The sequence below is a fragment of the Mustela nivalis genome, assembly GCF_964662115.1.
Source record: "Mustela nivalis genome assembly, chromosome: 6".
Taxonomy (NCBI): Eukaryota; Metazoa; Chordata; class Mammalia; order Carnivora; family Mustelidae; genus Mustela; species Mustela nivalis.
In genome coordinates, this window is record NC_139025.1 from 105,983,126 (window position 1) to 105,998,590 (window position 15,465).

General features: G+C 42.3%; 1 protein-coding gene across 2 annotated transcripts in view; it reads left to right on the top strand.

Moving 5' to 3' along the window:
- Positions 1 to 15,465, top strand: part of ANXA2 (annexin A2) — a 45,040-nt gene that overhangs the window by 2,276 nt on the left and 27,299 nt on the right. For both annotated transcript variants that reach the window (XM_082733780.1, XM_082733781.1), the window contains exons 2-3: positions 10,342 to 10,400; positions 13,364 to 13,463. In XM_082733780.1, the coding sequence (XP_082589906.1) occupies positions 10,353 to 10,400; positions 13,364 to 13,463 (148 nt within the window). In that variant the 5' untranslated portion in view covers positions 10,342 to 10,352. The remainder of the gene's footprint in view (positions 1 to 10,341; positions 10,401 to 13,363; positions 13,464 to 15,465) is intronic.

Consider the following 15,465-nt stretch of genomic DNA (forward strand, 5'->3'; position numbering starts at 1 on the left):
TTTGGTGGTGGGGGGGAAAGGTGGGAGGATAAAGAATGAGGATATGTGGGTAGGAAAAACAAATTTATGAAATATTCTGGAACTTTCCTTGGTTTTGAGATTGGCCCTCATTATTTGGAAAATTATATCTTTGCCCCCGCCACCTTTGTTTTTTCCAGCTTCCTCCTTTGCCCTTAGCATCCCTCTTCTCTGACATATCATAAAAGCCATTACTGTCATCATTTCTGCTGCTGCCCCTTCTTCCCATTTCAGTGTACTTACACCCAGCTGGAGGCTAGCAATTTGAATCAATATTCTATAAGTTAGGAATGTTTGGTGGTCCTGAAATCCTCAGCAACCTAAACAGACCTGTGTTCTGTGAAATTAGAGGCCATGGAGTTAAGGAGCCACATAATTACAAATTTGAGGTCTTGTGAATGAAGGAAGATTTCAGATGAGGCCAGGTTCAGAGAGACAAACTCCAGAGAGGAGTCCGCTGGCCAGTGGTGTTAAGACATTCCCCTTCTTCCAAGTCTATCGATTATCTAAAAACTTAAGGGTTTCTCCGAAAGTATCTATCACATATGTAGTGCAAGGGTGTGCCCATCAATGTGCATTTCTTTAGTTAAGGATTTATGATTTGGAGACCTAGATTTTGTAATTTCCCACAGTGCCAAATGGACTGCCTGTGGCAAATGCCCAGGAAATACTGCTTATTCACTGGCTTTGATTAGGTGCTTGTTCTTGGATTGCACCTCAGTATTTAACATCTTGTGTCTTTGAGCTATTAAAGTACTGTATTGACTGACATTAGGCTGGCTGTTGTGGCCATTAGTTTCCTGACAAATTTCTGATTTAAGTAGTTTTCCTGGCAAGGTAGGTATCCTTCTGTAATTGCTATTGATTTTGGAGGCTGTAGCCTCTTCCTGCACCATTGGGCCTAGAATCTTGTACTGACACACTCATGAGCCTCGGTCAGGGCTGTGGGCCTGCTGAGGCATTTTTTGTTAATGGAGAGTGGCCCTGTCAAAAGGAGGAGTCGCAGTCTCTAGTGGTTTGCTTTGAACATCTATTCATTCCACAGTATTTATTGAGCATCTATCAGGTTCTACTTGCAGATAGAGGTACTGGGTATGCAAGAGTGAACAAAACAGACTGAAAAAAGCCAAAACTGAACCAAAAACCTGCTTTGTAGACTTGAAGTCTGTTGGGGAGAGGAAAAAGGAAAAAAAAAAAGACCAAGTAAGTGAATTATATAGACAGTAATTAGGTTTTGAACTTTACATTTTTCCCAAATTAATATTTTAGTTTCCAAACTTGGCAGGGGCTCATTTCCCCCTTTAATCTAGATGTTCCACAAAACTGAGTGTCATATTTAGCCTGCCTTGTGGTAGTGATTTTTAAAGTTATTGTGACTTAACCTGCCTTCCAGATTTGATTGTGAGAGTTAAACAGAAATGGAATGCTCCTTTTTTTTTTTTTTTTTTTTTGCACATGTGAATCCACCTCCCTCATTTTCCCTGGTGCCACACCCCATTCTAGTTAGAGGCTACATCAGGAAATTCCAGTTCTTTTAAAAAATTCTTTCCACCCCTTCACTGGCATGCTTTTCCTTCTGTTGCCAGAAGCAGTCTCCATCTACTTAGTTGGGAAGCAGGTCAGCAGTAGGGGTCAGGAGATGCCCAGGCTTGTTTTGGGTGGTTCCAAACTGAGATTAGCTGTGAATCTCTCTTCTGGGGTAAACCCTGAAGCTTGAAGACCTCTGCTCAGTCTTGTCAGAGAGAAGTCAGTACATCCAAGTAGTCAAGTTCTAATCCCAGGTTTGGTGTAGAAAGTTCTGAATCAGGGGAATGGCTATGACCTGGAGTCCTTGCTCTTTGCCTCTCTGCCACACCCAGTGTACACACTCATAGCTCAGAGGAAATGGGAGTCCCAAGGCCACTTGCAAGTTCTTCCTCCTTTCTCCTCCTTTCTTGTATTCCAAGTGCCCTAGGAGATGTAGGTTACATTTGCATGTTGTCCAGGGGACAGAGCTAGGACCCGGGTGGCCTGGAAGTACAGAGGTGGAGTGCTGGGGTGGGAGTGGGCTGTCTTTCATGATGAGAAAGAGGCTGCCTGTGAAGTGACCTGTCAGGCTTTGGAAGATTTGCAAAGATTGGCAGCTTAAGCATCCTTTGGAACTGGAACTTCATTTAGGATGTTCATTCTGAGCAAGAGAAAGAAAATGGAGCAAGAGTGCATTGAAAAAGGAAGCCATAATGATATGGAAAGACCTCATGTGTGTGTAAACCATCCATAAATGCCACTGAGCACCTACCATTTGGTAGGCACGGTGCGCTGACCTATAAGGAAGCAAGTGGATGTGACAGAAACCCTGCAGGCAGATAAAATGGAAGACCATCTTTATATACTCATTTTTTATTATTTCACAGACACGGAGATAGGAGCACGGAGCAGGGAGAGGTGCAGGAGAAAAAGTATAGTATTTTTGTAGCCTGAAGTCTCATGAGGGTGTCAGATGCTCAAGATTTCGTGTTCCCAGAGAACCTGGGTCTTGAGGTGGTAGAACTGTGCTGAGTATTTTCAGAGGAATTACCACCCCAGTGTCACTGCAGTGTGTGTGCAGGTGTGCACTCGTTGGGGGGGGGGGGCTGTGTAGAAGATATTTATGGAAATGTAGGTGAAGTCCAGAGTGTGGGAGATCTTTTTTTTTTTTTTTGAAGGTTTTATTTATTTATTTGACAAATAGAAAACAGGCAGACAGAGTGGCAGGCAGAGGGAGAGGGAGGAGCAGGGACTCAGTTGTAGGACTTGGTCCCAAGACCCTGGGATCATGAGCTGAGTCTAAGGCAGACACTTAATCGACTGAGTCACCCAGGCACTCCCAAAGTGTGTGAGATCTTGAAGGCTGAGGTTAGGCTTTTCTTTTCTTCTTCCCCCTCCTCCTCCTCTTCTTCCTCCTCCTCCTCTTCTTCTTCTTCTTCTTTTTAAGATTATTTATTTATTTGAGAAAGAGAGAGAGAGAGAATGCGAGCAGGGAGAAGAGGGAGAAGCAGGCTTTCCACTGAGCAGTAAGCTGGACGCAGGGCTCTATCCCAGGACCCTGGAATCATGACCTGAGCCAAAGGCGTTGCTTAACTGACTCAGCCACCCGGGCGCCCCGTTTAGGCTTTTTCTGTAGACACCAGGTCTCCATTAGAAACACAGTAAGTGGGCCATAAAACATTGACATTGTGCTGTAGCTCGAAGGCCTTGATTTCCTAACCCTGAAACTGTCCCATGCCAACTGACTTCATTCTTCCTGACAGTCTCTTTCCACCCACTCCAAACCCATGACCAGGGACTGACGGAGAACCTCTGAGAACACGAGGTTGCCACGTAGGTCTGTCGGGAGCAAACAAACACATACTGATTCAGATCGGGTAGCGAAAGGGACAAGCCAAATCAAGTGCTGTTGTGTCCGTCCTGCTCAGTTTGATCAAGGCCACTGGGCACAATTCCAGGCTTTTTGCAGGATGACTTGGCCCGGTGACTCAGGCATTGATCAAGACCATAAATCCCAGGAGAACAAGTTGTGTTTTCAGGAATGTTCTGTTGAATAAAAAGTGCTTGGGGTGGGGGGTGAGGAATAGACACAGTACAATATGAATTCCACTCCCAACCCCACTTATGCAATTTTTTTCCTCCCCTTTTGGTTTAAAATTCCAGTCTGGTCCTATAGACCAGGAATGCTGCACAGGGAAGGTTTTGGTGGGGAAACCCAACCCTCCATGCTGCCACCCACACACATTTTCACTTTAAAAAATCCTCGTTTGTATCATCCAGTTCCTGATTGATTCATCATGGTTGCTAGGGCTGTGTTTTGTGGTAACACATCAACACCACGTTTAAACTATAAAGTGGGTGTGTCAATGAAACTGCTAGATTGTGCTCAGATTTCAGATTTGCCTATGTAGACCAGCCCATTGCAACATGTTTTTGTATGTTTGTGTGAATTAATGCTTGGGTTTTCTGGAGCTCATTCTTAATTCATTACAGTAGAACTTGTTTTTGCTGTTTACAAAATGTTGACTTTTGGGTCAACAAAACAAAGAGTTGTTTCAACTCTTCTTTGCAAATTTTGTTTTACTTTCCATTTTTGGGGAGAAGTTTAATCTGTTTCCCTTGTACTGTTTCTACTACCACGTGTTTGATGTGAAACAATAAAATACAAAAAAAAAAGTAGGTAGAGTTTAAAAAAAGTAATCCTTTAAGTATCTTTAAGACAGTCCTTATGTTAAATGTAAATGATTGTTTTTCAACAGCTGCACAGATTTTGTTAATGTCTAGTTTTGCACTCCAAGGGCTTTTCCAGTCAGGCGGCTAACAGTCTTCATTCATTAATATTTTCAAGGCCAGAGGAGAAAACTGTTCCTTCATGGCACCGGGATGGGGGAGTGGTTGGTGGCTGCCAGGAATGAGTGAGTGCATTCTCACTCCTGTGGTGACTTATGTCAAATCAGTTTGAAGTGGGTGTGGCTCTTTCACTAAGTTTCTCTATCCCTCTCTAGTTCTTTCCTCTTTCTTTCTTTCTCTCTCTCTCTCTCTTTCCTTCCTTCCTTCCTTCTTTCTTTCTTTTTTAGATTTACTTATTTTTTGAGGGGCTTGGGGAAGCAGTCTCCCTGCTGAGTTTACAAGCTAGATGTGGGGCTTGATCCCAAGACCCCAGGATCATGACCTGAGTGGAAGGCAGCTGCTTAACTGACTGAGGCACCCAGGTGCCCTTCTAATTATTTTCTTAAAGAAAAAGAAAAAGAAAAACAAAACAGAACTACCCAATAAAGAGCTGTTTTAATAATCTTGTTTAGTCAGCCAGCGCTTCTCTGGGAATGGGAGGTGCTGGTGTATGAAGATAATACTCATCAACAGATTGAATTTGCTGGCTTTTCCCCCTTCTTTTTTACAAGTTGAAACCAGTTGGAGATCTGGGTGAGGTCGAAGTGCTGGAAAGAATGATGCAGACTGCCGTTTTCATGTGCTTTGAGAACTCTGCCAGGAAAGGAGTAGTGGTTCTGCTTTTAACACATTTTAAGAATTTTACACTGTGATGAGGAGTCAGTGGGAATGGAATTTTCACAGGGCTCATAGACTTCATTTTATTCTCAAAGCACTAGGTAAACTAAGGCAAAGCTCCTGCTTATAGTAAGAAAATTCAGCCTCCAGAGCAAATGTGATAAACAGATTAGATGAGTATTGGGGAACTTTGGCTTTCTGGCTCTCCCATATTTCCATAGCCATGCTTAAATTGGCACCATTCAGAAGCCAATATTTTAGACCCTCCACGGGGCACTATAGTAGACACAGCTTGTTTTAAACTTGTCCTCTTGGTTCTCCCACCACCCAGGGACAGACATTCTTCTCCATTCTTTCTCCCCAGTCTTTCCCCCATGTTTGTCTGGCTGGAACCTTCCAGGGTAATTGCCCTTCTCAAACCTGTCAGTACCTCACCGTTGATCTCTCAGCTGATCTCACTCACATTACTTTTATCTTTCTCTCTGTCTGAGTCTTCTTTGGAAGGGAGAACGGTTGTGGTCAAGTTGCCAGGGTGAAGACCCGAGAATCAGACGACCCAGATTCTGGCCCTGCCTCGGTTCTCATTAATTGAGTAATCTGGGCTAACGCCTCAGGTGTCTCTCACTGCAATAAGATGAGAAGAGAGCTGGAAAGTGCTGTGGGGCGTAGTCTGCATTTCACCATTTTGTGTGTGTCTGCAGGCCAAGAGTGTATGCTTGTCAGGGGTTTGTTGATTGATTATTTGAAGGTTACTAGTGTTTGTAACCTACAGTAGCCCTACCAAGACTTCCTTTTACTGCTTTCAAGGGTAGCATTGCACTGACGTGTTCTCATTAATCAAATATATTATGTTAATGTTTTAATAAAAGTTCTGAGTGGCAAAGCCAACTTTCTTCTAGAGACTACCCAGTCCTCCACAAAATGACTGCGTTGCCAAAGGATTGTATGTAATGAAGAAACAAGGGCCGAATTCTATTTGTAAGGTGAAAATGTGTTTGCCATTATGCTTACATGAAATAGGAAATATTTCTTAGATACCAGAGAACTTGCACAGAGCATATAGCAAGCTTCATGGAGATTCTATTATGGTTATTATGACATTTTTGCTTTTCCTGTAGAATGGTTATAAATAATACAAATATAAATGTTTACTCTGCCAAATACTGACTTGTTTCTAAAAGTTTACTTGGCACCTGGAGTGTGCAAAGGCTCTCTTAAGTTTGTGGGGAACCAGGATGCTATGAAGGAGGTGAGGTAAAATATACTCCTGCTGCTTTGAATTGTACTTAGACATTTGCCATTTGAATTCTTGGTACATGTGGGAACTCAGTACAGTGTGCTCCTCAAAGAAGTCTGGTGGCACCAGAAAGTGCTTTTGGCACTTTCTTTTGGCACTTTTGGAAGGTGGGCTAGAGCGTGGGATGGCAGCTACAACCACCCCATGAGCAGAGACCAGAGTAGTGGTGACTCCAGGAATGGGTACAGTCTCCTAACCAAGAGGAGAGGTGAAGTTAAGGAGATGGGGGAGGAAGCAGCGATCAGGGCACTGTGGATGAAAGGAATACAGCTTTTGGAGAGAAGCAAGGGACTGTGGGGGTCAGGCCACTTTTGCTGGGGGGGGGGGTTGGATAGAAGACACTGATACTGGGTTTCTGTGCCAGTCTTGGAGGGCTGGCCTGAGCTGGAATAAGAGAAGGCTATTGAAGGATGGGTTTTGAACCATTGGATAAGATGATATGTAGGGATTTAATTGATAGTAGCATGTGGGATTGTTGTGATGAAATAACAGGACAACTGTGGACGATAAAACAGAAAGATTTGTGGGGCCTTTAGAGACCCCTATTTCCTGTCTCTCCTCAGTGTGTTGTGGCTATGGGAGGAGAATTAACAGGAATGGAGAGTGTGTATCAGATTGTCTTTGGCGTATTCAGTAACGAGGGTCTCATGTGAGACAAGCTTAGGCAGCTGTCTGCAAAGCCAGTGCTCAGGGCTGGAAAGGCAGCTTGAAAGAACTCTACAATAAAAACTTACTGTGCCTCTGGTCGAGATTCCCTAAACAGCAGAACCCCCGTGAGGCACCTGATTTAAGAACGAAGTGGACTTTTAATCCACATTTCTTTGTGAGCAGAAACAATTCTGTTTGCAAGTCTGACTTACTGATCCTCTCTTTGGGGTTTTCCTTTTGTTTTGGCATTTTTATTTCTTAGTTGTTTATGGTGGGGACTAGAATTCTGTTAGCAGATGACAACAGTTTACCCCTCACTGCAGACCTACTGCAGTTCTGACGAGGCTCAGGGGTGATGGTCAAGGTCAGGATTGGGTGGTTAGTATCTTAGGGAATTCATCTCCACTTTGGTGATTCTCAGGCTGATGGATATGACGAGACCTTGTGGAATATTTTTTGGCTCAACTAGAAGTAGGAGATTTCTTGCTTTTTCTGTCAAGGCAGACTCAAATTTGTCTGTCCTGACAAGAAATCTCAAACTGAATTTTCCCGTGATCAGGCTACTGCAAACGTTTTTGGATGAGGATTGGACCATGGCACTAGGGGATCCTCTAGACCCGTGCTGTCCAACAGAAATAGAATGTGAGCTGCATTTGCCACTGTGAATTTCCTAGCAGGCCTAGGAGAAAAAGGAAAAACAGGTGAAATTAAATTTAAATAATGTATTTTGTTTAACCCAATAAAGCCAACATATCGGAAGTACAATATATAATCAATAAAATCAAAACAGAGATTTTATGTCCTTTTTCTCACTCTAAGTCTTCAGAATCCAGTGTGTAGTTTACAACTTACTGCACTTCCCAGTTTGGACAGGACACCTTCCAAATGCTTGATAGTCCCGTGTGGCTGGTAGCTGCTGAATTGGGCAGTCCAGTTACAGAGGTGCATGGCCTCCCATACCAGAGTGGTATGTTTGCTATAACCAATGAACCTATATGGACACCTCACTGTCATTCAAACTCATAGTTCACATTAGGGTTCACTTTTAGTGCTGTACATTTTGTGGGTTTTGACAACTGTATAATGGCATTATAGTATCTTACAGAGAAGTTTCATGGCCCTAAAAATCTGCTGTGCTCCACCTCTTCATCCCTTCCTCCTTTCCCTCTAATTCCTAGCAACCACTGATCTTTTATTGTCTCCATGGTATTGTCTTAACCAGAATATTATATCATTGGAATCATACTATGTATGTAGTATGTAGCCCTTCAGACTGGCGTCTTTGACTGGTAATATGCATTTAAGATTCTTCCATGCCTGTTCATGGCTTGATGGTTCATTTCTTTTCCGTTCTGAATAATGTTCTGTTGTCTGGATGTACCATGGTTTATTTATAGAGCAAGACCTTTTATAATTAGGATTATATCCCAGCAGTGGAACATATTTTGGGGGTAGGCGTGTCTGAGAGCTATGGGTATAGGGGTAATTGGAATAGCCTTAATTTTCTTTTTGCTTTGCTTAAAACTATTCATTGGGGGCGCCTAGTTGGTTCAGTCGTTAAGCGTCTGCTTTTGGTTTAGGTCGTGATCCTGGGGTCCTGGGATTGAATCCCGTATCAGGCTCCTTGCTGAGGGAGCCTGCTTCTCCCTCTCCCACTCCCTGTGCTTGTATTCCCTCTCTTGCTGTCTCTTTGTCAAATAAATACATAAAATCTTAAAAAAAAAACAAACAAAAAAACAACTATTCTGTGATTATTAAGAAGAGAGAGGGGGTGGTCTAGGAGAAGGAGCTCAGGATGAAAATCTTGCAGAGATATGTCCATAAGCACAAATAAGGGCGAATCTTCTTACATCCGTCCACCTCCACCCAACACAGACTGGAATCTGCTCAGTCCACAGTGTTCTGATAAGTTAGCAAATGTCTATGTCAAATACTCCCTCCAAGCCAGTTTTACAAAAATATTTAGATCATGCAAACTGTTGGGAGAATGGAAAACTGGATTTGCATGGACACAATTTCTTTGATCCAAGAATATTAAGCAAAGAGTCTGAAGCAGGAGTTATTACAATTCAGATGTCGAATCCACTGTTTCAGGTTACAGCTTTGCTCTGTTTTCCTTCTTTGGGGGTGATGATGCTGAATGACCTATCTTGTCTCAGTTGAGATAAATTTCCTGCTGCTTGGGCACTCTTCATTGGCAGACGTTGGTGTATCAATTCCGAGAACCGTGTGATTGCAAAGCTGGAAAGCCAATTCATCAGGCTATAGTGTCGCTGCCTGATTAAGTGTATTAACTGGAAGATGACTTCATTTCAGCCCTTTTGAATCTTAAATACAACGGATCGGTCTTTCTTGGGATGAGTTAATGTCAGAACATCTGTCCATGGTCTTTTTCATAAATAGCTGCATATCTTCTAGGCATTGCTGAGCTAAGAAAATAATGGATAATAATAAAGGTTCTATTTAGGAATGGGCCAGCGTGCAAATATTGTTGATTTCAGGTCCTTTTCAATTGAGAACATTACTGGTGAGAAACACAGAAGCAGTGGCTGGTTGGACAAGCTTGTCCCTTTTTTTTTTCTTTTTAAGATTTTATTTATTTCTTTAGAGAGAGTCAGAGAGGGAACACAAGCAGGGGAGGGTGAGAAGGAGAAGGAGAAGCAGGTTTCCCGCTGAGCAGGGATCCAACAACCATATGGGGGGATCCATCCCAAAACCCTGGAATCATGACCTGAGCCGAGGACTGATGCTTAACAGTTGAGCCAACCAGGTGCCCCAAGCTTATCACTTCTTATAAGAAGTGGAAGACTCAGTTTTATCCTGTTTGAACAAGTTGCATGAGCCTTGGGGAGCATTTTGTTTTTGTATTCACAAATCACATCTATCCCAGTTCTGTTTACACAGAGCACGAGAAAGACTGGCTACTTCTTCTACTTCTTCTTTTTTTTTTTTTTTAAACTTAAGATTTCATTTATTTATTTGAGAGAAAGAATAAAAGAGAGATCTTGAGCGAGGGAGGCAGAGAAAGAGGCAGGAGCAGACTCCTGCTGAGCAGGGAACCCAATGCAGAACTCGATCCCAGGACCAAGAGATAATGACCTGAGCTGATAGGCAGACCCTTAACCTACTGAGCCACCCAGGTGCCCAGACGGACTACTTCTGTAGTCCATCCAAAACCTAAGGCAAACCATCTCTCAGCTTAATTTGCCCAATCATAAGATAGGAATTGCATCCATTTGCAAAAATTGTTCTAATATCCTCAGATGAAATGGTCCAAGAAATAGAGATTAGTATAATGAATCACTGCGCTTCAGGGGAAAAGAAAGCCTCTTTGTAAATACTTTTGTTGTACTTTTTTCCTCCAGCTTCCTTCAAAATGTCTACTGTTCACGAAATTCTCTGCAAGCTCAGCTTGGAGGGTGATGTAAGTATATCATTTTGTGTAATTTTTGCAAATTAGACGTCTCTCTGGATAACTATGCTACTCTCTTTCCTTGTACATCTAAGGACAATGAGAACAAATATACACAGTTATTTCCCTCTCTTCATTACCCTTTTCTTCAACATTACTTTTACTGTTTCCAGTAGTTCAATTTGATAGAAATGTTATGGCACTAGAAACTTTTTTGGCATCACCTTAAAATTGGACAGGCTGGGGTGGCTGGAGTTTTATCCTGCTATATACTTAGTGTGTCAGTGGTGGTAATTGCTATGTTGATCCTGGAGTTTTAATGTCATACCCTGGCATTTTATTAATGATTGGCATAAGCTACAGCCATATCAAAAATGATCCTTGTGTTTTGGACTTATTACAGTGTCTGTGAAATTATTCTAGACAAGGACTTACATGTTTGTTGTTGTTTTAATTTAACACCCGGGAAATCTTTAATCTATAAAAACTAGGATAGTTGTGTGTGTGTGTTTTGTTTTGTTTTTTAGCTAAATAAATATTCTAATTCATCATGTTTGCTTTTTTGCTTTGGCTATCAGGGAGCTCAAAATTATATCTTACTGTCTTTCACAGGAAATATGTGAACCTGGAAATTCTGATGCTTTGTTTTATAGTCAAAATTTTCTTAAACTATACGTGAAATTACAGGTCATTGCAAATACTTTTAGAATCAAGTAGAATATAAATTATGAATATGTAAAAATATTTAATAATTCCATACATCTTTCTGGTCATCCTGGCAGAAATGGCTCTTACAAAAACTCAGCAGTAACCCTCGTTTGTAGGCATATCTTACAGGTACTTCAAAATGCGCTCTCACTGAAACTGAAATACATCAAAGCACTTGACAGCAGTTTGGATTAGGTGGTACTGCTGTATTCTGTCTGGTACCAGCCATCAAATGTTCAGATAGATGACATCTATGCAGACACGGGTTGTATGGAGTATAGAGCCCATCTATTTTTAATCTTCCCTCGTGGAACTTGTGCACACTGTTGTTGGCAACACTTACAAGCTGCATGTTGAGGTCCAGACAAGTCCAAGAGCTGAACAATTTTTTTTCTTAACGGATCTGATCATTAGATAGTTTTTAGTATCAAATTTCAGAAAAGGCTTTTTGTGTGGCCTTTGAAGTTACTTTAGTATAATGCATCTCTCTGTGGAGAGATGAGACTGCATTAGAAAATGTCATATTCCCCCCCCCCCATATTTTGGAGGAAGAAGAAAAATCATTTTTCCTCAATAATTTGATTTTTGAGACAGTTCTATGGGTAATAGGTTCAGTTATCCATTTAGTTTTGTTTTTAGAAGTTTTATTAAAGATATGCAAAATTTTCCTACTTCTTGTTGTTTTTGGAGTAAGTTGACATAGCACCTAGGAAATGAAGCCATATGTGATATGGCTCAATGAGCAGACTGTCTGCCTTTGTAAATAATTGACGGCACTGTTAATAAATAGGGAAATGTTTTTCTTAGATTTCCATCCACATTTTGTAGCCACCATAACAAATAGAGTATTTCAGAATAGCCCTTGGTCCTTACTTTTTTCTGAATGTATGTTTCATCTCCATTGATTTAATCTTATTGGAAAGTTTAGTAAAATTAGACGGAAAATACTTTAATGATCCATTGTGTTTCAGATGTATACGTGTTAACTAGAGTCACTATTTGGCCAAGATGGTCACAAGTACATTTTGAAATACTCTGTTCAGTCCTCCACTTAGATTTCTGGCTTGTCCTGGGAAACATTTGAGAGGATGTCATCTTAGTTACTTACCTGTATATAACTGCACTCCTAATAAAACCAAATGAATGAGTGCTGGAATGCTTCTTTATGTTTGCCTGTGGGTGGAAAGGTAAGTCAGGACACCTCAGGCTCTGACTCTTCTCAGAAACTGAACTAAGGCAAGGTCATCACATTACGATGGGCATTATGTACTTGGGGGAGGTCGTGGGGATGGATGAGTCTTGAAGTTGAAGGTTCTACAAGTTGATGGTTCTACTGACAATCAAAACCACACTGTCTATCTTCTGCATTCTCTTTGCTTTGGGATTGGGTAACAGGGTGGAGGGAAGCTGTAAGAGCTCTCAAGGAAAGAGAGAAGTTAACCCTTCGGATAGAAGGACTGATGTAGACGCATACTACTGTCCTTGCTTCAGTCTGGGATGGAAGTGGATCCATCAGATCAGGCAGGGTAATGGGCTTTGAAAAGCATTGGAAAAGGAGGAGAGTATGGTTTAAAAGGCCATAACAAAAAAAAAAATTAAAGAAAAAAAATAGAAAGGGTGATAGGAATAGGGTTAAAAGCGTAGTATTAAAGACAGCAGAGGAGAGGGAACAGAGGAGAGAGCGGGGAGCAGGAACTTAGCGAACACAAAGAGGATGTGGGCCAGGAGGCCTGACCACCTTGGTGCCCCGGCTTCCCTCACTTGTCTGATAGTCTGAAACAAGCAAGCCAGCATTTTACATTTGCATTTTGAGGAACTGTGAGCTCAGCGATATAGGCCCAGTGGAAATTCAGATGCCTGTAGCAAAAACTTGGCTAAACACACTTGTCATTCAGGCCTTTCCACATTTTCAGCTTGTTTCAAATCGTTGCTGGCCCAGTTTAATGCTTTTCAAAGTCTTCCCAGATAAGTGGTGGTTTCCAGTGCCCAGCTTTGGGTTGTCTGCTTTTGAACTTGGACTAGAAGTAAGAGAAGTGAAATACAGATGCATTTTCTAAACGAGCTGAGCTTTTGAAGATGAAATCTTATTAGAAACAATGAAGTTTCTTATTCTCTGTTGTGAAGGCACATTAATACTTCCCTAGTTACATAGTCTACAAATGATTTGAATTGTTTAAAGAAACGATAGAAGAAATCTATTTCAGGGATACTTCAGCAGGAGGATTTTAAATGTGTCTGATTTGAGTATGTTTGTCTTTTAACCTCAGCACTCCACGCCCCCAAGTGCATATGGGTCGGTCAAAGCATACACCAATTTTGATGCTGAGCGTGATGCTCTGAACATTGAAACGGCCATCAAGACCAAAGGTAGGTGACATTTGTCCTTCTCTTGTCAGGCTGACAACAACGACTGAGGCATTTTTAGTTGTCTCTTCATTCTCCCTCAAATCTCTGTTTACTGGTCATTTGAAATTGTCCTCAAGCTTTCATGGAGTGGATCTAAATCTTTCCCATCTTACCCCACCCCTCCTTCCCTCCTTTCCTTCATCCTTTCCTTTTTCCCTTCCTCTTCCTTCCTCCCTTTGGAGAGAAGACTTAAAACATGAGAAAGTTTTTTGGTTTTTTTTTTTAAGATTTTATTTATTTATTTGATAGAGACACAGCAAGAGAGGGAACACAAGCAGGGGGAGTGGGAGAGGGAGAACAGCCTTCTCATGGAGCAGGGAGCCGGATGCAGGGCTTGATCGCAGGACCCTGGGATCATGACCTGAGCTGAAGGCAGACACTTAATGACTGAACCACGCAGGTGCCTTCATGAGAAAGTATTTTAACCAAGGAGCCTAGTGACAGGGAAACAGGCCTCAGCTGAGAGCTGGAGGTCTGATTCCCTGGGTGTGTGTGTTTTGGCCTCAGGTCTTTACTTTGAGGCCTCACTGCCTCTTCCAATAAGGAAGAGTTTGGTCATGGTGATCCCTAACTGGCCTTTTTTCCCTGAATTCTCCTGATTTTTCAGTACATTTGTTGGAAAAATACTAGGGAAAATTATACTGCTTTGCTTTTAGATCTATTGAAGAAAAAACTCGGGTTTTTTTTAACCCTACTGGTTATATCATTCCTTAGACCTGGAGCTTGAATTAGAAGAGCCGTCAGAATGAGTGTATTTCCTGGAGTTCCAGGATGAGTAAGAGAGGGCCAGAAGGTGTAAGAGCTTCCCTTCGAAATAAAGCAGATAAAGCATTTGATTGGGTGGGGTTGAGTAAGAACTTGCTCAGGTCATCATTGTGCTGTTTTTTTTGTGTCTATAAAAGTCAGTGTTCAGGGTGCCTGGGTGGCTCAGTGGGTTAAGCCGCTGCCTTCGGCTCAGGTTGTGATCTCAGGGTCCTGGGATCGAGGCCCGCATCGGGCTCTCTCTGCTCAGCGGGGAGCCTGCTTCCTCCTCTCTCTCTGCCTGCCTCTCTGCCTGCTTGTGATCTCTCTCTGTCAAATAAATAAATAAAATCTTTAAAAAAAAAAAAAGAAAAGAAAAGTCAGTGTTCAGACTCTCTGGCTTATGTTAATGAAGCGTGTCTCTCTAGGATGGCCCCATCCCCCAAATCCCTGGGCATTCTGATTATTGTGGTGATGCTTGTGATTCACTGCACTCTTTCCCCTTTTAGGCAAAGCACTTCTTTTCACTGTGAGGCTAGTTGAGATGTGTACATGACCCAGCAGCCAGAGCAGCTGCTGATTCATACCTCTGCTAAAGAGCCATGGGCCGGGGGCGCCTGGGTGGCTCAGTGGGTTAAGCCGCTGCCTTCGGCTCGGGTCATGATCTCAGGGTCCTGGGATCGAGTCCCACATCGGGCTCTCTGCTCGGCGGGGAGCCTGCTTCCCTCTCTCTCTCTCTGCCTGCCTCTCCGACTACTTGTGATTTCTCTCTGTCAAATAAATAAATAATAAAATCTTTAAAAAAAAAAAAAAAAAAAAAAAGAGCCATGGGCGGTTTGGTCTGGGAAGTCCGGTGTTTTAACTTACTGACACTTGGACAATTCACATATGGGTGACCGACAGACTGGGAACCTCAACCAGGATGACCTAGGAACCCAAAAAACGAGAGTGATCACATGTCCTGGCTTGTTTACATCTGCATTATTTACTGATTGTGCCCCTTTTCACTCTCAGAATTGTTTTGTCTTTCTAAAACTCTTGGAGAGGGGCGCCTGGGTGACTCAGTGGGTTAAGCTTCTGCCTTCAGCTCAGGTCATGATCCAAGGGTCCTGGGATTGAGTCCCTCATCAGGCTCCTTGCTTGACAGGAAGTCTGCTTCTTCTCTCTGCCTTCCTCTATGCCTACTTGTGATCTCTGCTGTCAAAAAAAAAAAACAAATTCT